At 36.4% G+C, this 26,198-nt stretch overlaps 1 protein-coding gene across 1 annotated transcript; it reads left to right on the top strand.

Moving 5' to 3' along the window:
* The first annotated feature begins 395 nt into the window (after positions 1-395).
* LOC142976572 (uncharacterized) lies at positions 396-24,906 on the top strand. The gene is made up of 4 exons (XM_076120003.1): positions 396-546; positions 1,716-1,758; positions 22,332-22,398; positions 22,738-24,906. Exons 2-4 carry the CDS (start codon positions 1,738-1,740, stop codon positions 24,402-24,404), a joined length of 1,755 nt encoding a protein of 584 aa, XP_075976118.1. The 5' UTR covers positions 396-546; positions 1,716-1,737; the 3' UTR covers positions 24,405-24,906.
* The last annotated feature ends 1,292 nt before the right edge of the window (positions 24,907-26,198 follow it).

Below are 26,198 nucleotides of genomic sequence, written 5' to 3' on the forward strand. Positions count from 1 at the left end.
TGCGGGGCGGTGTTGTCTTTTAAGAAAAATAGAAAAGAATAAACAAATAATAGTTTGTGACCTGAATCAATAAATCATTACAGGCTCATTTTTATTCCACAGTCGGGAATATCAATAGAACAAAAAGCCTTCCCACGAAACTGTCCAGCAAATGAATTAGCGCATTTCTTCACAACACTTAGAACAATCAAGCGATACAGTTTCATCGCGTAAATCTCATACATCACGGGCGAAACCTTGACAAATTGAGATGATCCCTTTCCCTTTCCGAGCAAGTGACGTCATAGAACCCCATAAACTATCATTACAACAATTATTAGAGCATATTTAGTGTTGTTACATATCCTCGGGCTGGCTCCCAGGGTGTCCGCGGTGGGGGGAGAGGGGGGCGTGTATATAACGAAGATGCGCCGACGCCAGCCCAACACCACTCCGGCGCGTGAGCACCTCACGTGCAGAGCCGAGCCGCTCCGAAGTTTGACGAAGTTTGTGAAGTTCCTTCTTTGAAGTTTTGATTTTTTGTGTTTGGATTCTGTGATTTAACTGGTAAGTTAGTGTTTGTGTGTGAAAGGTTTTTTTTCAAAGTCACTGCCGTTTTTTTTTAAATAGGAGTATTTTAATATTTACGATAAATTAAAAATAAAAGCTTCTGAAAGCGATTTTCATGTCTTTTTTAATAAGATTTTTAAAATACAGGAATAAACTTCATCCTTCACGTAGGTCCCTTCAAATAATAACTTTTCTAGGCATACTTTTTTCTATCATCGCGGTTCTCTTTTTACACATTTCTTTTTCCTCAATACTCAATTTTTATTTTTTTATGCTATATTTTCATGATATCTCATTACAATGTAACGACTGATTGTGTAATTATTCTCAACTTAATGAGTTAAGATTCGTGATCTAAGCTCGGAGCCGCTGTTTACTTCCACCGCAAATTACTTACGAAATAATTCATTTTGCTATCTTATTATTATCTTTATGACAAACTAGCTACAATTTTATGTGATTCCATTCCTGTGGGAATTTTGATCCCATCGATCCCACACAAAGCTTGTCCCGACAGATACACACTTAAAAAAAGAAATGTAGAATTTAATTTTGGTGGTTCATTTTTATTTGTATAGATAAATAAATATAGATACTTTTTAATAACTTGTAGTACTAGGAAATCTAGGAATTCTGAACAGTAATATGTTTTTATAATTTGAGGAAGATCTAGGCAAAGTTGTGTAACTTAGCTTTGAAAACTTATTGTTATCCGCGCGGTTTGAATTGTGCGTGCGTGCGCATGACTGCGTGTTGCTTATTAAGTTAGTATGTTGGTTAAAGCTCAAATGTCTATGATTAATTGCAGTTTTTGAAGTCTTATTCCATTTTGGTTTTTATTATTACTACTACGCAATTTCAGTCAGAGTTAATAATCAGCTTTTTATTACAGTAGAATTGTAAAATTTTCATAATCTTTAAATTATATTTTGGGAAAAGGGATCAAACTATAATGACAGGATGTCTATAGCGCCACAGAAGACAGTTAGTGGTTTAAAAAATACGAAATCAACGTTTTTTGTTTAAACAAAAAATAATATTTTAATGCTTCAAGCATAATATTGTAACATGTTCTACAGTAAAATATTTGTTGTCTAGGAAATTAGAGAAAATCCCTGTAATTTTGTTGTCAAAACCCAATACCAATAAGTTATTTTATTTTACAGATACAGAGCGTAGTTCCCCAAGATGGTGCACTTCAAGTTGATGGTAAGTAACCATATAACATAACACTACACTCTTACCAACTTAAGGAAAAAACATACTAAAAAAAGCTTCCTCGATCTCGTAAAAATAATACAAATTAAATAAAAATATTAACTTAAATCTTTGACATTTACGACCCATAAACATTAAATAAAAAAATATTAAGACCATAAATAAAAGAATGATTAAAAAGCAATAATCATTATTAAAATGTCACAACGCACATCACTATTGCCAAATCAAAATGTTTTCGACATCAATCAAATGTTAAAACAAAAATAATAATAAAACGAATGTACATTTCCTCATTAATAAGAGAATTAATATGTTAATTGTGTACTAGAGAAGTAATGGATATGGTATTAAGATGAACAATACGTTACGTAATGTGTGGTGCAATGTTTAGCAAATTATCTAATGTAACGTTTTATTTAATTGTAAAGAACATTGACCTCGTTTTAAATCTGCGAGCAGACTGTTAACTTTATGATACTACGCCGGTGGTCCAAACGAATGTGTTACTGATCGCAAAGTAAAACAAAGTCTCCCAGCTTTGCTCGTAAATTTCTGGACGCTAAGCCTTCCTCAAGAATAATTTTGATTTAGAAGCCTTTGAATTTACCCCGAACAAACAGACAGACAGACTTTATTTCATAATATGCAGTGATAGAGATTTTTTTCGGTATTTTGTTAGATACATATTATTAAACTAATCATCTAATATTATACCACTACCAAATAAAGATTATTTTAAAGGCAATTGACACTAAATATAAAATACGATAAACCTTGCTATATTTATAGATATTTTATTATTTTTTGAGATGTAAGTAAAAATCAATAAGCAATTTATTTGATGCACCCTTTGAATTATTAACTGAATCTAGCGACAGATATAAAAGCAGGGACTTTTATGTATATAAGGTCGCTCTTATAAGTTTCCCTTCTAGAAAATGAAAGTGTTTTTTTTTACATACACCAATAAAAAATGGTGATGATTTATATTTGTATGAGGCTTTGTGAAAGAAATGACCTATTATAATATTGCTTTTTGAACAAAATGTTATAAAATTTGATTCTTACTTTTATGGTTCTAAGCTACTTTAGACCTAACACAATTCTAAGCAACCTATGTAGTCGTTCGTATATATATTTGGGTCAAATATTAGATTTTAAAGGCAACTTACAATTATATTTCGTGTACAAATCACACGTACTTTTTAATATAAAAAGGAGCATCAATTCTTACTGATACAAGATAATCATATTACCTCACATCGGCACATATGAACCACAAACACACATACTCACATACCTACATACAGTCACACATAGTTGACAACGAGGTGCCAACCTGCAGTAGCTAGAAATCACTGCGGGAAGTATGTTATCAGGCTCATTACACACTTAATACTACTGTATCAAGTATAATATTACTAACGGCCCGTCCCGGCTTCGCTCAGTTTAAACAGTTATTCTACATTAAAAAAATACGGGTTTCACTCACAAACCTTCCGCTTGAACTATGTATTAAAAAAATCGCATCAAATTTTAAAGATCTGAACCCACACACATACAGACATATAGACAAACGCGGGAAGCGACTTTGTTATATGTCACCTTCATAGTCGCAGTTATTCGTAAAAAATATACTAATTTTAAAACAAAATATTTCAATAAGGGACACAATTAAAAAAAAAATTCTAAATTTTTCTAGAGCATATAACCTCCTTCTTTTAATACGTGAGTTAGTAAAAATATCCATATTTCTTAAGAAAATTTGTTAAACATTTTCTCAATCAACATTTTTGAGACCAACAACTATAGTTAATTGAAATCATCCAGGCGGAAATTCTAGTAAATAGCCTATTTAATACAGCGTTTTAGTAAGAAATTGTATGTTTTAGTGAACTGGATTTATAAAGATGGACGTCAAAGGAAAGCTTTTAAGACGGCTTAAGAAAATTCAATTTGAAACTGTATTCTTAATACATTCAAAGAACTGAACAGAATCCGATCCAATCTTTATAATAAATTACCTTCCTCATACTTGTATAGAATCATCATTCGCTAGTTTTTGCCCGCAACTTTGTACGCGTGGAAGGATTAGAAAAAAAAATCTTTGTATAAAACCGAGTTTTAAACTATAATAAAAAAACGCTTCGGTTGTTTATATGTGGAAGAAAAACACATATTTTCATTTATTTTGTATAAATTTCGCATTTGTAATATTAGTAATAACTAGAATATTATAAGATTCAGAAACTACATAATCGCTATAATTTTTTTTTTTTTAATCACTAGTTCTGTCTTATAGAACTACAAAACTAAAAACGTAACAATCCGTTTTTCTTTAACTCAAACTTTCGGAAGCATATAGACGTAACTTCACAGTAATTTTATAAAAACACATCTTTTTAAAAGCAACACAACAGCTAGTTATTCAAACTAGAAATATAGTTAAAATCGTCGTAACAGCTCGTTGCATGTCGCAATACTTATCAAGTATGTATGTACTATGCGGGCCCACATTTACTTCGACAGTTAGTTAATACGGAAATTACTCTATTTCCTAACTTTTGCATGAATTTGTTCGCGGAAATACAATTTAGAGAGACGCAGAACATCATCATAATTTTCGTAAAGAATTTTGAATGACTAACTTTCGCTTTTTGGTATGCAATTTTATATTTTTCGTCTAATGATAATAGATACGATTGTTACGTAGATATTTTCAGTACCAATCTTGGATAGTATTGAGTTTAAAATTTCGCTAGGAGGGTTCTGTGTTTTAGCTTGAGTCATTTTCTTGCTGTACTTTTCTTTTTCATTTCTCGATTCTGCATGTCATCGGACACTCTCTTTCTCCATGCTATGAAACCCATATGGTAGTGAGGTCAGCCTTCCTGGACTATGACATCGGACACTGACATAGGCAATTGTGTAATTAATATCGGAATTGATTTGAAAAGTAATTTAATAGGCAGTGAAATTTACAAAACTGCAAAGTTAAGAATAACTTTTTATTGGGATGGTGTGGTTTTCAAGGCTAGAATAATTTTTAAAAAGTTAGTTTCTTTAATTGCTAAACAGGAATATTTACTTACTCTCGTATATATTGCACAAGTACAAAGGAATGGAGACCTCTGAGGTCAATAGTAGCATTCCAATAAGTTACTACAGAGGTCAGGCTCAATTTGGTGCTAATTAATTATCAGTAACTATCCAATCTTTCTTATAAACTTTCCTAATTTATTGTGTGAAGAGACTTGTTTATTAATAAAATAGAATACTTATCCACCATTTACAATTCCGTAGAGTAACGATTTATCAAAAAACCTTATGACTCCTATTTTCCTTTTCATTAATATTTTAAATGTTTAACGTTTTCTAAGAACACTAAATAAATCTAATTAATCTCTGCTTCTCTACCCTTTCTAAGGAGTCTTCATACCAAATTTCAACTTTCTTCTCTCAGTTGTTTCGGCTGTACATTGCTCATCAGTCAAATAATCACTCAATAACGGAAAAGGTTTAAATTTTTATATGCATCTCTTTTACTAAAAATAATACCTAAAGAATTCAACCGAGGCTTATCGTTAATCCCCATATAATGTGAGATAAAAACTTCAAGTTATATATTGATACAGAGACATTTTCATTGAGTGTTGTATCACAGCGTCCGGTTGTAAGTAAGGGCGACATCACACCGCGCGACAATTGCACCTTGCGTCAGCGTCATTTACGCAGACCGCACCGCGCCACGCCGACTGTAGGGCTGCCACTATGTTATCATAACTATTGAGAAGATGAAGTCTTTTTTTCTTCACTTTTGAGCAAAAATGATGAGTCCTTTTTTCACTTTTGAGTGAATATGAAGAGTCTTTTGTTTAGAAAATATCAATTCAATTGACTTCAATGCTGATAAAGATAATGTAAGTGTCCACAGTAGTTTAATAGGTAAGATTAGTAACTAAAGCCGCACTAGGCATAGCCTGTTCTGTGTCCTTAGTAATTTCTCTAAGAATATGAACCTATCTAAGACATTGCCTTTCTCACATTCCGAGAAAAGTTTCTGAAAAGAGTGTGTAGTAATTGGTTTAATTGAATGAGTCTCTACCATAATCACCCAACAAAATTTAATATGAAAATCTAGCTTTGAAAAACACCACACTGTCCAACGCAATATTCTTCTTCATCAAGCTAGATCATCTGCATAAAATAAGCGTTTTTTATTTCACCAAGTTACCCTGAAGTAGCCCTATAGAACCGCAGGCCACATTGCATCACGCCAGTTCCACGCGCGGTGTCTGCAGTCATTCATCTTTGTTACTTTGTTCAACTCCTTTTTAACTTCTTTGCGTTAAAACTACGCTCTTTCTACGCAAAGTGATGTTTTGAAAGCGATAGTGTACGCTTACAGCACCGTATTGTGCTCAAACAATGTCCTTTTGAACAATAATGAGTCATTTTGAGAAGAAAATGTAGTTTTGTTTCTATGTCTGTCTATTAAAATGTCTGGAATGCGAAAATATGAGTAAAAATTTTCTGCAATATACGCTTGTAGCTGTGCAATCCATTCATTGTGATGTAAAATGCAAATTAATATTATTTAAATTCTGTAATGAATGAAAGGACTACAAAAATATTCTAGAAAACATATACTTAGACTTTTTCTAAGAAATCCTCTCACTACATTCCCAAATACAGTTTCTATGAATATTAATTTAAACGACTAATTTATGTAACTGTAATACATATGATATTGTATTACATAATAAAAATACACTTCAAATTCATATACATATTAATCCACATGACTGGTAATATAAGCATTAACAATTAACACAGATAAAAACGGTTAAAAGTCTAATTAAAATGTAAATGCGGGTAGTGGTAAGTTCGGATGGTCGTTCGGGTGTTTCCGCCAGTGCTCGGCAATGTTCGTGAGCGTCCAGCGCGCGCGCCGTAGAAAGTGTCAAGACGGTCAAGGTCTTGTATCTTCCGTACGTTACGTCACTAGTGAAACTAGGGTTGCCAGTAGGTTAGTGGGATTCTCTAGTGTGCGTGTGATGTTTGCGAACAACTTTAAATATTACGTGCGTAGTTTGTTTTGCTAGATTCCGTATCGCAACCCTAGATTTACGATAAGTGTCGAAATAAACAAACATTTGCCTATTGTGATTTTTTCTGCAAACAAAACTATACATTATTTTTTTAGGTTATATTACGTTAGGCATTATTTCTAAAACGTCTTTAAAAGATATTCAGAAACATATAAATGTGGATAAAAATATAAAAAATTGAAAAATAAACAAATATTTATCATATGTTTACGGACATAAAACTCATCGCGTACATAGTTTGCATATTTATTGACCAAATTATGTTGAAAAACAATATTTATGTACAATTTGCATGCAAAATATTTACTTTACATAATATACATTGTAAAATTATGTTTTATGTGATAAAATTTGCACCATAACGCATTAACCTAGTAAAGTAAGAGTATCATCAAAATAATTATGTCATTCAAGGAAAATATTTGAGGTTTTTCTAGAAAACCATTCATTACGTATACGAACGTTTTCGTTTACAATATTATTTACTACACAGTTATTTAAGACGTAACACAGTTTTCGTTATTGCTTTCGTCCTGTTTTTGGCAAGAGTTCAGTGCTAAAATTGAACTTTTGGAAGGTAAGTATGTCCGAGTTAATCTTGTAATAACTAAAAAATGTAAAGAGGTCTTCACCAAGAAGTAAGACACCTTAGAAATATAACTTATAGCGAACTTTGAAAAGAAATTTAAAAATGTAGGTCATTGACCTCAATTCACCACGTCTATCAGCCCTACATCAAAAGATGCGTCCGTTTATGCGTTAACGAGTGCTTTTGTCTATACTTGTAACCTTTAGTTGATCACGATTACATGTGTTACGTAAGTGCGTTACATTGTGCCTATATGCGCAATATGTGTGACGTAATTATATACCTATTGATGTTATGTTGCTGTGGGGAAAAATATGAGGTTGACAAAGAAGGTAACTATAAAGGTCGTTAAAGTAGCTTTGCAGTGATTGACAGGCTTTAAAATCATTGCAGAGTAAGGAAAGATGAAGAATAAGACAGTGTTATTAAAAGAGAAGTCGTAACAAATAATAAGAAATTGCAGCTAAAGGTCAATTTCAAAGTCCAAAGTCAAGAAACAAATGGAATGTTAAATAATCGAGTCATTTTTAAAAGGCCTGAGCTTGTTTTGGATTGTAGCTCATTTCATAACTAGTAACTTCAAGACACACTAAATTTTACTTTAATCAAAGTAAAATATGTCTTCCAAAAGTATTTAATCATGGCTGTGGTTTTTATTTATGTTATGGTATAACCACTTCCGTGTTATGAAGTTCATTGCCCTGTACAAATTAACATAAACGTGACAATAACATTAACTTAATTGAAACAAAAACTACGCTATTGTCAAAAAAAGCACGAATGTTTTGCCATATACAATAAATAAATGATTATATAAACGATTTGGTTAACAGTATGCATAATACTGTTTTAAGCATTTGACACTATATCCTTTAATTGAGAAAGAATATTTTATATTTAATTTAAACAAGCACTAATTTAGAAGTAATACAAAAACAAACCAAAATGCTTGAGATGCTTTTTTCTAGCAAATGAAAACGAAACAAGCTTACTTTTTCTGAACCATATTGGTGTGCTACAAGGGAGTACATTAGGTCCATCTATAGTTTTCACCACTACAAGCAAGAGCCTTGGCTTGCACATATTATTGACTATTTTAATAATTCTGTGTATTTCTACAATAAAGTAGTTGTATTAAACAGGCCATTGTCTGCATATGCAGCCGCAAATCTAGCACACAAGGGTCTCTACTAAGTCGATAGTTATTTTGCCGTGATGGCTTAATACAAACAACGTTTCTTTCTACTAATTAAAGCTTATTAAGCTTCCTCCATATACCGGATCAACAATGAATCATACGTAAGAGTAGTTCCGCCGCGCGCTCACCGTGCGAACACTGAGAGATATTGTTCACCGAGTCTGTGAGTCTGAGGCCTCGTGATGGGAAGTGATCGGCACGCAGCGGTGAGCTCTTGCGCAACGATAGATCTTCCGATAATCACCTATGGAAGTGATGCAGATCGTTATCCGTATTACAAAAGTAGATTGTTCAGTGATCATAATCTTACTGTAACAGTTTGGTGTGAAGCCAAAGTGTACCTATTTAATGTACATACATTACGTTTACGTAAAATCACGCCTTCTTCCCATTAGAGTAAGCAGAGACTTGGTACGATCCTTACAAACTTCCTTTGCTTCTTTTGTTTTTCTTTCAGTGTACTTATATTCTTTCTAAATCAACTATAATCAGAAACGGATGGTTCTACAAGATATTAGTTAGGTAGTAGGAAAAGACCGCTAGTAAGCAACCGCTAGTAAGCAACCGCTAAGTAGGCAACTATAATCTCCTTCATTTATTAGATATTTTGTTTACAGTTGGGTAAGAAGATTGCTTAAAAATGATTATTTGCAGACTCAGGCAAATTGAATCAGCGAGCATACAATATTGCAAAACCCCATAACCTCGAAAAACTCAAATTGTTTACACAAACTTTAAACAATAACATTAATTTACTCAAAACAATGGGTTTTATATCTTAAACCATATCAAATTTACATATTACTAAAGCGGTCTTGTCTGCAAAGTAAACAATATGGGGTATTATTTTGAAGACAGATGCGACGCGGGTCGGTGCAGTTTGTAGCGAATCGGTGCGAACACAAAGGTCGCCTCGTGGCCTTTGTTTAAAATATATATTACTTTCTCTAACATACAATAGTTTGCAGAATAATTATGAGTTCGTGCAATATCTGCATGCAGTATTGCGTTGTTATATTAGGGAATAAATCTGTATTGTTGCTAAAATATAGAGTTAGACTTTGATAGTTCAATCGTATTTTTTCTCCAGTAATCAAAATGTGTTTGTTTGTCTGTTTTTCTGCTTTCAAAGAGAAACTAATGAACTGACTCCAAACTATGCCAGCACACTGTGCGTGACTCGCTAGTATAAAGAGCAGTTCGGATATACCCCAAAATACAGTCCAGATGTCAGGTATCAGAACTATCGAAATGAACCACAAGAAAAATGAATTTAATGTCAAATTAATTTATATAATTAAGAAGCGAATTGAAATAACATCAAGATATTTGTTCGTGTTTCACATTTTAGTCATAGTAATGATGGTTATAGGATATGTTGAACCGACGGTGTTACGAAATAGTAACAAACTCTAACACGAATCGTGACCACTCTCGTACTAATATGGAACACTCTTCACTGTTTTGTCTTATCTTAACAATTTGGCCTCTCTTTATTGCGTCATTACCTTTTGGGTTCTTCGAAGCTGTACCAAACACCAGTACTTAATTAAACATAGAATAAACTTAAGTATTTTTGATACCGCGATGCCAAGTGTGGGTATTATTGTTTTAAAAATATTGTAAACATGGAGAGTAATAAATGTTTTTTATCTTTATCTTTAAAATGCTAGACCACAGCGGTTCGTCTCTAGCCCATAGGATTCCGTTCCAAATGCGTATGTTATACTATAGGTAGTAGTAATAGAACATCATCAAGATTTACAAAAAACTAAACAAAAAAATACTATTATATCATAGTATTTTTTCGTTTAGTTTCAATCTTAATTCTAATATTTCTTCCAGCAGCTTTAAAATTTTAACATCTGCCCATCCAAGCGCTCTTTTTCGCATAAAAATATGCAAGTGAGTGCAAGTGCAAATTAACAGTAATTGCATTCTACAGTGTACAAGTTTTTATGTTCCTGTGTTCTAGAATTAGCGTTTTTACCGGTTACGCATTCCCCTCGTGACCATCTTCCATGAGGAAGTATGTGTGACCTGCGACCGGTCGTGGTACTCGTGCGTGGTTCAACTTACTAAGTGGTCATGTCGTGTAGGACTTTCTTCTAATCACCTGTGTCTAATAGCTTTGAAGATTCCTAGGCCTTCAAGTAATGCAAACGGAACTATTATTAGCTGTGAAATGTGGCTATAAATGGTATTTTTCTGATGCTCGTTTAATACACTGGTATCAACATAGAACTGACTGCCTCCGTGGCGCAGTGGTTTAGGTTGCCACGTCGATACCATTGCGTCGAGAGGGGTAGTGGGGTGCGGGTTCGATTCCCACGCGGAACAGTTATTTGTGCGATCCACAAATAATTGTTTTCGGGTCTGGTTGTGCTTTGTGTCCGCTGTTTGTATGTTTGTAAAATTCCGCGACACAAGAGCGGGAGTGGTCTATTAAAATAGCAAAAAAAAATACGAGAACTGTGGTTTTAAGAACCTATTTTAGTATGCCCTACTGAAACGCGTGTTTCTAAGTTGCTAGAAATCTAAATATTAATACGCCAGTGCGACACAGTCTTCAACTGTTGACAACTTAAATCAGTACTAGGAACGATATTGTATTTGTATTCGTGATTTTGTATGTTTGCAAAAGTTTCCAGAACAAGGTTGATTCTTGTTAAAGCATTTTTTTTACCACAGCTCACAAATTCATTTTAAACGTAACTCTTATGTCTAATTCTCAGTTTCTGAGGTACATTTAGCGGTAGTTTACCTATTCAAAAAGCTCATATAAATATGACAGTTTGAATAAATAAAGTAGGTACCCGCTAAATGTGCCTTAGAAACCGGGCATAAGTCTTCTTTTTATACAGCCCTGTTTCTCACCTATATATAGCAAAAGTATAAGACCTTGAATCCCTTGCCCTATTTCCCAAAAGGAGCATAAATCAGTCCCATACCATTACGTGTAGCATGTATCCCCCCCCCTCCGCGAAGATCTCTCGCCGGCATTGTGCGTCACAAAACCTAGGGCTCCATTCAAACGATTAATGACAGCCGGTTTCACTTGCTTTCATTCACTTATCTACTGTTGAAGATTAGTGAGGAGTGTATAAGTGGTATAGTTGTAGGCTTTTCAAGGTGGAAGATCGGGTTCGAATCAGTTGCAGGCTTTTTTTGTTTAGTTTCGTGGCGATTCTGGCTTTTTGCTTCATTCTGCTAATAACACAGTATTAATCAAATATATCGCAAAATATTATAAAGTCGTAATTTTCCGTCTGCTATCCAAGTGCAATTTGATTTATTAAGTGAAACCTACTGATAAAATTAAGAAAGAAAATAATGTAGACAGCGTTCCCAAAACTGATAAAAATGCTAAGTAAATTCCTGGTTCATAATGGCACGTGTATCTAAAATCCGATATTCTAAATACGTCTTTCAAAGGTTATTCTAATTCCGTCTCCATCTTCCGAGTTTCAGGTCAATAGGAAACGCCAACAATACATTTAGCTCTTTCGAACTTAACTTAGTTAACTCTATAAATACATTATTTATGTAACAATGTAGAATTTTCCACAAGTTATTTGAAACTTCGAGCAAATCGGATCAATAACAGATTGAGAATCAAATTTACATAAAAACAAACAAAGTCGTTTTCCTTTATATTTCCGATTAAATTCTAATGTTGTGTAAACATTGGAGCTAGAACTATAACCATCTATAACTTGTGAGTTTAAATATAAGAGTTAAAGTGACTAAATTCTATAAACTAAGAAATTTAAGCTGTATTTAAAACATCATGATTGAATTAACGTTTTTAAACTCTCGCGACTAGTACACATAATATTATAATGCAACTTCTTTGTGGTAAATCTATCCAGAGAAGGAAAAGACTAGCAAAATATCTGTCAAAATTACCTAATTCTAAAACTAAATAACAATAATCTGAATATGATCTATAACTAACTTACTGAGGGAACTAAGACCAATAAACCTCACACGAAGCTATAAAAAAAATGACAAAGAATCATTTCAACACCATTCATTATTCAATAACATAACTCTGTACATTATAGTCTTGTGGCCATAATTACGAGTATATCTGCTGCCTCTAACAAAAGGCACAACATTTCCTTACAACTCGACGATAATCTATCTGCATTCGAACAAAACGCCACGACACGGGTCGACATCGTAAAAACGTCGGGTCACAGAGCTTACATAACACCACAACATCGCTAACTACCACATACATTACCGTCTTTCTACGCACAATGTTAAGTAACAAGCATAATAAGCCGTCAATGGATATTGTTTAAAATTTTGAATGGTTACTTTTACTTTCGTCGTGGGAAATTTTGATGATTATTGTGTCAGTCTAAAAAGTATTACGGAAATAATTGGTGTTTACTGTGTTTTTTGTGAGATATTCGTTCGGTTATGTAGATAGTGTAATGCGACCTACATAGGCTTTGAGCAAAGTATGCTAATGTACCGCAATCAATTTCAATTTTAACTTGATTTAATGACAGATGTAGGATAATTAAATCAGTGGTAATTTAGTGGTCTGGATTTTTGGTTAATTGGTAGCATCGAAATTCGTTAAAGGGTTTTTTGTGATGTTAAACTAGATGCTGCGATGAGACCGCCAAATTGCTTAGCTCAAATTGTGACTTTAATTTATTAACATTTCTTATCAATTATACTATACCTACATATATTGTTTACAGCCTGTAAAATGTATTTATTAACGCATTAGCGTGACCTATAATAAGAATCAAGCCGGTATTTTTCATAACATTTAATTATGTATAAAAAACGTACTTATAATACCCGACATACATTCAGTACTAAAAATAGCTGATTTACGAATCATACAACGAAGAAACAACTACTGAAATATGTAAAATAAAGTACTTAACCTCCATAACCTCACTTATTTGGCGCGAACTTTATACGTTCCGTTAACCGACCAAAAATAAAATACGACTCTTATTAACAGTAAAGTTATCATTTCATAAATTGTAATAAACACTCCCGTAATTTCATTCTGCATATAACCCAGATACTATATTATCTGTTATATAAAATAAGTTTTAATACGGACATTCGCATATTTTAATTCCGCCATTCCAGTTTGACAGTTGCCCGCCATTAATTTGACAGCTGATTCAAACGATTACGTTCAGAAACGGAGTTGAATCATAAAGGTGTTATTTATGATTGTAAATATTTTTATTGTCGTTGAGGACTACTTAATTGGATGTAATACCTTTCATTACCTACAGATTGGTGAATTTTATGTTTTTGTAAGTCACAATAAAGTTTTTACAAAATTGTACTTATATTTGGCTACAGTTATAACACATTGCACACCTTATTATATGTGGCGTCATATAATATTGCCTGATGACGAAACCTTATTACGAATAATTTTATGGTATACGATCACATTAGCGTAAAGTTAAGTATCATAAGCCTATACGATTAGAAAGCGGTAAATGCCTAAAAACCTAGTCATAAAACTAGCAATAAATTACAATAACAATGCATAATATGTTCTTCCTGGAAGGTTTCACACTTTATAATCTTTTTATCCACTCTTATAATGCAGAATCACACGAAACCATGATTTACTCATGCAACGAGATGAAAAATATCCTATTATAACAAACCTCTGTGGAAATTGGCGCGAAAAACCACCATCTTGAATTCGAAAGTGTCATGGCTGCTTCCTAGGTTAGGTTAGAAAAACAAATAAGTGTCTAAGTAAACAATGAACGCGTGTGAAGATAAAAATTGGTTTTAAGATTAGTAGATTGCTTTTTAGAGAGATATTATAAGCATGCCATGCTAATTGAAAAGGTGATTATTTTCTTTCAGGCAAACACTTTCCATTTACAGCCTGGTTTAAACTTGAATTGAATAAATAAACTGTTGTCTTATTTCTCTTTAAGTTCTTTTAAATAAAAATCTGTATAATTTTTAAGCTTGGCACTAACATATATGCATACATAATATAACGCGTTATACTCGAAGGTTTAGATAATATAGATATAGGGGTGTATGAAATTCATCAGCGTTTTGCCTTTAACAAAGTTAGTCTTTAGTTATAGGGGCCAATCTATTGTCACTCACCGTGTACGTTACCATATTCCGCCTTACTATTGAGAAATATTCCAATCAAAATGGATAAGACCAATAGTACTTCACCCGACCCGGGAATCGAAGTCGAGGCTACATAACCAGCAGTCGGATATATGAACGACGTAGCAGTCTCGCACTTATCTCAAAAACGTATTTGAAAACGTATTCGGTATGATAGTATTCATAAGCAATTGTGGTTGTATATGTAAAGGCAAATTACAGGTAATATCTGAGAGCTGCGCTAGTGTTATATCATACGTACAGTCACATTCTCGTGACAAACTCTTTCTGTTATTATTATATGTCATCTTCTACTGAAGCGAATTTGAAAATGATTTAGCAGACAGCTGTATTGTTCATATTTTGGTAGTATTTGAAATAGAGTCAATAAACAGGAGCAACGAATTTATATAGAATGTAATGACGTTTTTTGAGCGAAACTTTTGAGTGCTTATAATATACTCGTAGTGTGATGTTCAATCATACCTAAACTACTAAATAGATTGTGAGGAATTTTTTACACAGATAGTTTATAACCTGGATGTACTACATGTAACCTGAATGTATGTATTGCACGGGGGCAAAAGATAGTGGAACACTAAATATGACATAATATTCTGGATAGTTATTCGCATATGGTACTTGATATGAAGAGAGAATCTAATATTGACACATCCTTCGCACATTCTTACTATCTGAATGCGACAAAGATCGCTCACAACTGATAGTTTACATATTATTATGCTCTTACATTCCTATCTTTACAAGTTTCTATGATCTGAATGCGGCAAAGATCGCTCAATAGACTGCCTCCGTGGCGCAGTGGTTGAGGTCGCCATGCCGCTACCATTGCGTCGGGAGGTCGTGGGTTCGATTACCACACGGAACAATTTTTGTTGCGATTTGCAAATAATTGTTTCGGGTCTGGTTGTACGTTGTGTCCGTTGTTTGTATGTTTGTAAAAAGTCACCACGACATAAGAGAAATTCTTAATGCGGGAGTTGTCTTTTAAAAATATAGATCGTTTACATATGCACTTACATTCCTATCTTTTCTATGATCTGAATGCGGCAAAGGTGGCTTACCAGTAATCGTTTAGATTTCGCACTTAGATTATCCTATTGAAAAGCTATTTGTGCAACACTTATATGTACTTATATGTGATCTTGCGCCACAGTCGCACTAGAATCCGCTAGATGGTACACGATCATCCGTTATATAGTATTGAGTCAGTTTACGATGTTCGCACAATTCGGGCGCGGAACAATGCGCGCATGGGTTGCGCAGGCGCATTGTGGCCGTTCCCAGCGCACGCGCGGTTCCCGTGAGACGTCCGCGGTCTTCGCTCGTGATATATGCGAGTGCATAAGGTTGCTACACATGAGATTCAGATGCTCTTATTCATTCGGATTTTATGTGAATTTTAATTGTTTCGTAAATGCATTTATTATACTCACATATGCATTAAATTATGCCTTTTTCTCATAGAGGTTGGCAAATACCAAAGAACGCCTCTTGCTACGATCCTTACTAACTTACATAGATACATACATACATAGGTATGTAAAATCGAGCCTTGTTCCCATAGGGATAGAGATCCCATAGCGCATAGGGGCGAAAAATCGCTATTTGGTACGATCCTTACTAACTTACATACATACATAAAATCACAGCTTTATTCCTATACAGGTAGGCAGAGACCAAAGAATGCCACTACTATCCTTGCTAACTTTTCTTGAATTACACAGTAATTAAAATTTTCCTACGTCTTGCCAGTGAGCAACGCAATTTAGTCTTTGATAAAATCAGTGGCTTTCACTGATCAAGTAAAGTAAGAGTAATTGCATTAACTATCACTACAATAACTTCAATCTCCTTACAAAATCACTTTAGCCCGACGTTAAAGTGATTCTGTGTAATACCACGTTAACCTTTGCCATCAAAGCAGAGAAATTCTCCTTTAAAATTGTAAAAAACAGGAATCAATATCAAGATGAGAGTGTTTAATATCCTGTTTCAATCGCAGTCCTTCGCCAGCCCTACAGCTGTCAGTGAAATTGACAAGTAATAAACGTCAATACTTTAAGTTAGAGTTATATCGCTAGTGTAGTCGTGAACTTATTTCCTTTACTTTGTGGTACAGGAAGTAAGGTGTAATGGAGTCTACGCACCAATCGCCGACCCGCCGACATATGCCGGCGACTTCATGTCAGCGATTTTGTGTTGACAGCAATTTACATATCGCGGATATATTTTTTTTAGAGTAACGAGTTGCCGCCAGAAAGTCGCCGACAAATTGTCGGCGGATCGGCGGCTTTATTTCAAAGATAGACCGGAATTACTCTTCGTCAAGAGTCGAAGTTGTGTGTTGGCTCCTTAACTAGCATTTTTGTGACGTCTAAATACTGATTGCTTTTTGAGAGTGTCTCAGATGAGTTGCGAATTTTTTGTTTTGTTTATAAAGTCTGGGAAGTTCTAGGTAATGGCGTGATTCAATTGTTTCTGGTTTTCACTTAAGTACTTGTGATTTCTATCGTTAGATTTGATGCTAACTACTGATGTTTAAACTTTTTGTGTTACTACTTTGGCAGCCACAATATGCTTAGTTAAACTCATTATCTGAAAAAAAGAATATGAAATCTTTCTGCTGTAAAACGATAATTTTTGAGTATTTAAAGTAACAGACACAAATTATATTAAATGTTATTTAAACAAACTTTCACTATTATTCACTATAATTTACAAGCGTAATTACGTAATGTCACGCCTTTTTCCCATATGGATAGGTAGAGACTAAAGAAAATAAAAATTTCTACAAACAATAAAAACATAAAAACCGGAATCGAACAAACGACTAAACTAACCGCTTGATAACTACTACTCTATGAAGACTAAGTATTATGTCTGAAACATATATAATAAGAAGTATTTAACCGAGCCAGCTTTCAGTCAAACTATGCGTTTAGTTGTTGCATGTAATCTGTCAAGCGATTGTGTAATGTTTGCGTAACGAGATGAACTGATAGTCTAGTGCTCAACAATACTTAGAAAGTCACGCTAATTAATTGTTTTTAACGTTTATAAAACAATTGTGCCGCCGGCTGTTGAACTCTGCGAACGACACTGCTTAGTATGGCTAGAGAAATGGCGGGTTTATAGACTCCCGTAAGAAAATGATTAGAATATAGTATATATATGTTTTTTTTTTCAATATTTTGAAGGCATGGGATCTCCTAAATACCAATTATTAGTCTAATTTACTTCCTTAATTATCGACTTTTGTGATGATAATATTTTGCAAAAGACCAATTATTTTAAGGGGGCAATAATGCTACGCGTTGTTCTATATTAGCAAAATTAAATTTTGAAAAAATATAAGACATCCTAATTTTAATGACTCTTTATCAGCTTTTTCAAAAATCAGTTTTTAATTCAGATATTGACATTTTAAAATGAATTGAAGATATTTTTAGTAGGGCCATTTTCAATTCAGATAATTTGGGAAACAGTATTTAAGATGTCGATCATGACTTATTTATTCAACACTATGATTACCCACTTATTTTACTAATATATAATTATATAATCACTAGCTGACCCGGCAATCGTTGCTTTGCCATATAAATAAAAAAAAAATAGTGTCACTCAAGGGTATGAAAAATAGATGTTGGCCGATTCTCAGACTTACTCAATATGCTCACAAAATTTTATGAGAATCGGTCAAGCCGTTTCGGAGGAGTATGGCAACGAAAAATGTGACGCGAGAATTTTATATATTAGATTTCACTTAATAACTAGCCGTTACATCTTACTCTCCGCTTGTCTCGTGGCCGTACAAACATAAGTACGTAACGAGTGACATTAGCCACGCGCACTTACACACGTCACCGTTAACGTGACGTGCGTTATCGCGTCACGTCAAACACTTACGTACTTTGTATGTATAACAATACTTTATACAACTAATAGAAAGATTATTATCTGTATATAACTATAAGTAAAGTTTAAAAGAAAAGACGCGCGTATTGAACTAATCTTGTCACACGGGAACTCTTACAAACAACGAAAAAAAAGTGTTGTTTTACTGGGTATGTTACAAATCGGAAAGACTATTTATTGGCCATAGGAATATTTCCTTGTTGGAATCGAACCCATGGCATGGGGACGAGGTGACTAAACGACTACACCATGGGAGTCAAGTTTGGTTAATCGATTTAATTTTATCAACACAAAAAGCCTATATATATCTAATCACAACTTTCAGCTATCTCCATTCTATAGTTTACCGAAAGCTGTTCAGCAGTTGTAAAAACTTTACAAACAAATAGACACACACGTTTATATCAGTATAGTATATAAAGTCCATAACATACTTAAACTCACACAAGCTAACTAATTAACCCGTTAATGAGATGAGTGTGAGGTTAATCCTTGTGAGTTATTTACTGTAATATATACTAATTATATGTAATATGTATATTATGGTCACTTTCACTCCGCACTCCGCACTCCTCACGTAACTGAGTTAACTAATTGCTCATTATATTATTGTTATGAAGATTTAAACGGGAGAATGGCTTTGAGTAATTTTGGTCTAAATGAGTTGTAAAATTGTATGAGTACATATATTGTCTTTGATGCTTATTATGTCAATCTGGTAAGTGTATAAACTATTATTTAGTACATTATTGAAGTTTTTATTGTTAGTTACTTATCCTACATACATTTTGAAATAGAAAACCTGAATTTTCTTTATCTTAAGGTAAAAAAAAATACTTGATTCCGATATCGAACATACATTTTCCTGTCTCTGAATCCTAACTTTCGTACCATCAAAGTCCGTTTACCATAACTCCATCCATACCTCTACTTAACCTCTGAACCTATTTTGACAATTTTACAAGACAAATAAAAGCTGGAAGCAAAATATACGCTACTATTTTATGCAAAAATACCTCCTGAGGTACTCAGGTCAGCTAGTTACCAAATAATTACGCATGAGGAACATCTCCGTAGCCGCCTGGACCCCATATCAATGATGTCGTTTGCGTCACGTGGTCGTCACGTCGCCGCGTCGTCGCCCTGACACGGTTGCTCCGCGCTTAGCTAACATCTCGTGTGAGGACATTTATAGCTATTCCTTAATTAACACAACTCGTGGAAAGAATGCCAATTGTAGTTGCATTTCTTTGTGATCCGTCATTTCACATTCTCTTCATGCATTTTGTTCCTAAAATAGATTTTGCTATTTCATGTTTTAATAGAGACTGTGTCTGAGGCGAGTTGTAGCTAGTGGTACTTCTCGAGGATTCAAGTTCGATTCTCGGGCCATACACCATTTCTGTCCAACAAAAACTACTGTTAGAATTTTGATGTAATGTCATACATGCATAGCAGTTTTTTGTTTGGATTAACACAAAAAATATGTTTATCATTGATTTTTTTCATGCGGCCGAATCCGAGGATATAAGCTAGTTAATGTATAACGTAGTAATCTAAGCTATACTTACCCACCAAAATCAAAATCACATCATTTATTCATTTAGGTCAAATATTGACACTTACTTATTATAATCTACGACTAGCATGGAAAGGGGGTAGAGCCTTATGGTATTCTAAAGCACCGGTAACAATTACTTACAAAACTGAAGGATTGTGGCGAATATTTCCGTAATAGTTGATTAGAGCTGGCGGAACCTCTCCTCACGTGCCATTAGATATGTAACCTAATGACGTATCATCAACTCTACCTATTGACCTGAGAGGGAAAGTGCAGCTCTGTAATGACTGTACATTCGTGAGCTACTACTTGTATACAGTGTCACATTTTAAAGCTAAGTTTTGATATTTTTATAAAATAGTGAGTTTCAGTGGAAGCTAATGGACACACTTTTGAGGTTTTTTTTGAAGCAGTGGGTAACATTTAGTTTTCTGCTAAATGTTTGGTGGATTTTAAAAAGTTAAGCAGAATGTATTTGATTTAGCTACTAGGTGGATTTTAAAAAGTTGAGCAGCCTGTTTTGTTCCTAGTTCTCGACTATGTCTAGGTCGAAACTCATTAAGATTTGTTTAACCGTAAAAATGTTACATACTTTGACATGCGCTTTAATAATATTTTTTTTTTTTTATGCATTTCTCTTCATTAACTTATGTGTGTTAAAGCGGTACTAAGACAATTTGTAAGTCAACTAAATGCTATAATTACAATGTGTCGTTGATAGTAAAAGTGTCGCAGTCTACACATATTACTGCTCGCGACTGTACCCACAAAGTCGTTAAAGTAATTTGTATGAGTCGGACATCCACAGATAAAATGTGAACGTTTGTACATTTGTACATTACAAGTAGATAGTTCGTATGCGACACGTCTTACACGGGCTATGGAGATTGTGAGCCAAGTTGGGACTTATAAGTAGATTCAATTTGGGAATTGGTACTATTAGTTTAAAAAAAACAGCGATGGTACATTGTTAAACTTTAAGTATTCCAAATATTTACTTTCTTTAGTCAATGATAGACGTGTAGAAAGCTTACTTGCACTTCCCTGTGTAAATCAAATGCATGGTAATGGTTTTTATTAGCAGTGAGTTAGTATTTTTAAAAACAAGTTCAAAAACGTTTACAGTATGACAATTTCTGTAGTAATGTACAGAATACGTCGTTAATCCGAAAAAAACGCGAAATGAGGCCTATCATTTAATGATTATTCGCGATGTAACACAACAGAAGGCCTACTATGGTTTGTGTAACCTTTCTTTATTCTATTTGACACGGAGCAGTTGGCTGCATCAGATAATTTAATCAAATCATCGTACCATAGTTTGACCAACGTTTTATAACTGATAGATCGAGTTTTATTTTTTGGCATAAGGCGCCGCTGTCACTATAATCCGGTTAAAAGCCTTACATTTTAAATATAAACCTCACATTAAACATCTCAGTGAAAAAAACAATAGTATATCAGCACCTAACAGTAGTACAATGATCATTTTAATCACGCTCTCAGCTAAACGTTTACTAAGTGTTAGTTGCGCCACCTCAGCTCTCAGCTCACCGCACATCTGTATGAACGGCCTCAGACATTAGGGTGACGGAGGGAATTACACGAGGACCTTGAGGGTTGCGACATGGTGACGACATAACGAGATGGAGCGACAGAATTAACATGAGATTTGTACTCGGTTGGTCGTTAGGTTGTGGTGAACTGTTCGATAGCTAACTTTTAAGTTTAACTAGGCTTTCATGTGGCTCGGGGTTTTTGATTGATCCAGTATACTCAAAGGTCACACAAGTAAGAAAGTATGGGTTGACTTCCTTGACTTGATTGAACAGTCGCACACCTACTTGAATTGCATTGACATAATCAGACATTCTGCCAGGGTACCAAATAAAAAGGTGGTCCGTAAACTTAAAATAGGGCACTTACTACTTTACAAGGACTTTTTCCAAATCTGTTTATTCAACAAAATCAACTATCATTAAATATTTTCTTTATTTTCTAACACTCCACTCTGTATTGTTCCAGGTGGTACCAGCCCTGGTGCTGCTGTCGCTGGCCGCAGCCACGCCCAGGCAACACTACAAGCGAGAAGGTAAGCATCAACCTAATCCATTGCCACCGTCCTAAAGAGCCTCTGCAATGACTGTCAGCCCCAGCCATCAATGTATTGAACACAGAGTGGTGAGAGTTCGTTTAACAATAGTAATTAGTACTATTGTTAAACGAACTCTCACCACTCTTTTGTTCCAAGGATTCTAAATATTACTTTACTAGTCGACACGTGCGTATTCGCTCATATTCAAAGTTTCTTCCTCTTTGAGCTTCTTTTATTTTGATTTCGATTCATCATCATAAGTTTATTGCAGAGGCTCTAGCCACATAGAGACTACCAAAACTTACAATATAAAAGCACCCATACCCTTGTTCGCAGCTCCGCTGAGCTCATCCTACCTGCCGCCTTCTCGCGGTGGCGGCGGCGGCGGCCACGGCGGTGGTCACGGAGGCGGTCACGGGGGCGGCCATGGTGGCGGCCATGGAGGTGGTGGTCCATCCTCGTCCTACGGCCCACCTAAACCCAGCTATGGCCCACCCAAACCTAGCTACGGCCCACCCAAACCCAGTTATGGACCTCCTAAGCCAAGCTATGGTCCCCCCAAACCTCCTGCGAGTAGCTACGGGCCCCCACCCTCGTCAAGCTACGGCCCCCCTGCACCCAAGCCTTCCAGCAGTTACGGTGCGCCCGCACCCAAGCCATCCAGCTCGTACGGCGCTCCCGCTCCGAAACCCTCAAGCTCATACGGAGCCCCCGCGAGACCACCAGCGACTAGCTACGGCGTACCTACTGGGCCTTCGACTACTTACGGGGCACCTAAGCCTTCTAAACCATCCAGCTCATATGGTGCTCCCTCTCCTCCTTCTAGCTCCTACGGTGCTCCTTCTCCTCCCTCTAGCTCCTACGGCGCCCCCTCTCCTCCTTCAAGCTCATACGGCGCGCCTGCTCCTGCCCCATCCAGCTCTTACGGTGCTCCTAGCGGCGGTCATGGCTCGTCTGGTGGCTCTGGATTCGGCGGCGGACACTCCGGCGGATCAAGCTTCGGAGGTGGACACTCGTCTGGTGGATCTAGCTTCGGTGGCGGCCACTCCTCAGGCGGCTCCAGCTTCGGCGGTGGTTCATCCGGCCCATCCAGCTCCTACGGCGCTCCTTCCCCTCCATCCAGCTCATACGGCGCTCCTTCCCCACCTGCTAGCTCCTACGGACCTCCCGCCTCTCCCCCATCAAGCTCCTACGGTGCCCCATCTCCTCCATCCAGCTCTTATGGCGCTCCCGCTGCTTCTCCTCCGTCCAGTTCCTACGGTGCTCCTTCCCCACCTTCAAGCTCGTACGGCGCCCCCGCCTCCCCTCCGTCCTCGTCGTACGGCGCTCCTTCAGCTGGTGGTAGCAGCGGTGGATTCAGTAGCAGTGGCAGCAGCGGCGGTTTCAGCAGCAGCGGAGGCTTCAGCAGCAGTGGCAGCAGTGGATTCGGCGGCAGCGGCTTCGGCAGCAGCGGCTTCGGTGCCAGTGGACCCTCGTCAAGCTACGGCCCGCCCGCCAGCCCACCGTCCAGCTCTTACGGAGCACCTGCACCCGCACCGTCAAGCTCTTATGGCGCTCCTAGCGGTGGTTCATCCGGTGGATCATTCGGCGGCGGTCACTCCTCCGGTGGTGGATCTGGATTCGGAGGTGGTCACTCATCAAGCGGCGGCGGCGGTGGCGGATACTCGTCCGGTGGATCTAGCGGCGGATATTCTTCAGGCGGCTCGGGCGGATACTCCTCGGGAGGCGGTCACTCCTCAGGCGGCGGCGGCCACTCCTCAGGCGGCGGCGGCGGTGGCTACTCGTCGGGTGGCAGCAGCGGCGGTGGCTACTCTTCTGGTGGTAGCGGCGGCGGTTACTCATCCGGTGGAAGTGGCGGTGGATACTCCTCGGGTGGGTCCGGTGGCTACTCGGGCGGCTCCTCGAGCTTCGGTGGCTCTTCCGGCGGATCAGGCGGTCACGGCGGCGGCGTGCCGGCCACCATCAACCAGAGCTACGACTCCAACGGTGGCTATGTGTACTAGAATCCTCCTCGTGTCCTAGTACTAAGTATACAATAGTCAATAATTAAGTTATCACACTATCCTCAGTATTGGCGATGTGAATACCACAAATTGTTTAGTAATTCTGTAGGTAGAGTATCTTCACAAACTAAAATATTATATTATAATTACGAAATGGAATGCTTCAAGCAAACTTTTTTAAAGAATTTGAATGAACGGATATTCGAGACTCTCGAAGGAATGGAATTTAAGAAAAAAGGAATTGTACCAAATTGTGAAAGTTACCAAAATATTGACCAGTTTGAGGCATTCTGTTTACTTTATACTCAAATGTGATGTAATTGGTGATGAACAAGTGGTGATCAGTAGATGATGATCTACGAGTCCACGTCGCGCTGTGCTTACCGAGTAAGCGACGCTTGAAAGTATTAGCTCTAATTTAATTTGTAATTAATGAAATTGTACAAAAATTTAGTTTAAGTAATTATACTTTTTGTATAAATTAAAAGTTTTGTAAATATAACGAGAGTATTTTATTTCTCACTAACCCTCACTACAACGTACCAACTACATACAGACAAAGAAACCTTACCTTTACCTTATTGAGAACTTACAGACTCTTCAGCACTATAGGTATTTAATTATAAATAATCCATACTAATATTATAAATGCGAGAGTAACTCTGTCTGTCTGTCTGTCTGTCTGTCTGTCTGCTACTCAATCACGCCTAAACTACTGAACCGATTTGCATGAAATTTGGTATGGAGGTATTTTGATACTCTAGAAAGGACATAGGCTACTTTTTACCCCGGGAAAATGACGCATTTCCCGGGAAAATTCAGGTGGCGAACGAAGTCGCGAGTAATCGATATTATAATGACAATTGAATTAACAAAATTCCGTTGTCATGGCAACTGTTTAAATTGCGGATATGCCTTAGCGCGACTTCGTTATAATAAGAGATATAAATAATTTTGAGAATATTTTTCGTGGAAAAAAAACATATTTTATATCATCACGCTACGACCAATAGGAGCAGAGTAACAGTAAAAAGTGTTACAAAACGTGGAAAATTCTGACCCATTCTCTCTTATGTGACGCAAGCGAAGTTGCGCGGGTCAGCTAGTTATAAATAACATAAAAGCCTCGTTGCTTCTTCCTCGATATGGAACCTCAGCTATTACCCTGAAGCCTCTCGATTCTGTTGTAACTCCATAGAACAGTTAAAAAATACAGGATAAAATTATAATACGGGTATAAAAAGACTAAGGACTAGTGAATAGTGCAGCTAAGTCGTCGCACTAAAGTCGAAGATGTAGGTAGGCCTGTCTGAAATGGCAATGACCAGGCACTTGGCAAGACGTGAAGAGGAAAGGTGGATCAAAGCAGTAAGGGACTGGCGACCATGGAACGGGCAAACGTACCAAGAAAGACTTCTAACTAGATGGTCGGATGGCATCTTCAAACTGACTTGACTTGACTGATTCCGTTGCGCAGTGGTTTAGGTCACCTCGCCGCTACCATTGCGTCGGCAGGTTGTGGGTTCGAATCCCACATGGAATCATTATTCAAGCGATCCACAAATAACTGCCTCGGGTGTAGTTGTACTTTGTGTCCGTTGTTATATTTTTAAAAGTCCCCGCGACACAAGAACAATTCTTAGTAAGGAAATTGTCTTTTTAAAATAAGAAGAATAAGAAATTTGTAGGACTGTACAGGATGAGACAAGCGTAGGTTCGTCAAAAATGGCGAACTGAGGGGAAGGAATGTACTTAATAGTGGGTAAAAGTGGGGTTATTCGATGGATAGATAAA

This window comes from Anticarsia gemmatalis, chromosome 11 (genome assembly GCF_050436995.1).
Source record: "Anticarsia gemmatalis isolate Benzon Research Colony breed Stoneville strain chromosome 11, ilAntGemm2 primary, whole genome shotgun sequence".
Classification (NCBI taxonomy): Eukaryota; Metazoa; Arthropoda; class Insecta; order Lepidoptera; family Erebidae; genus Anticarsia; species Anticarsia gemmatalis.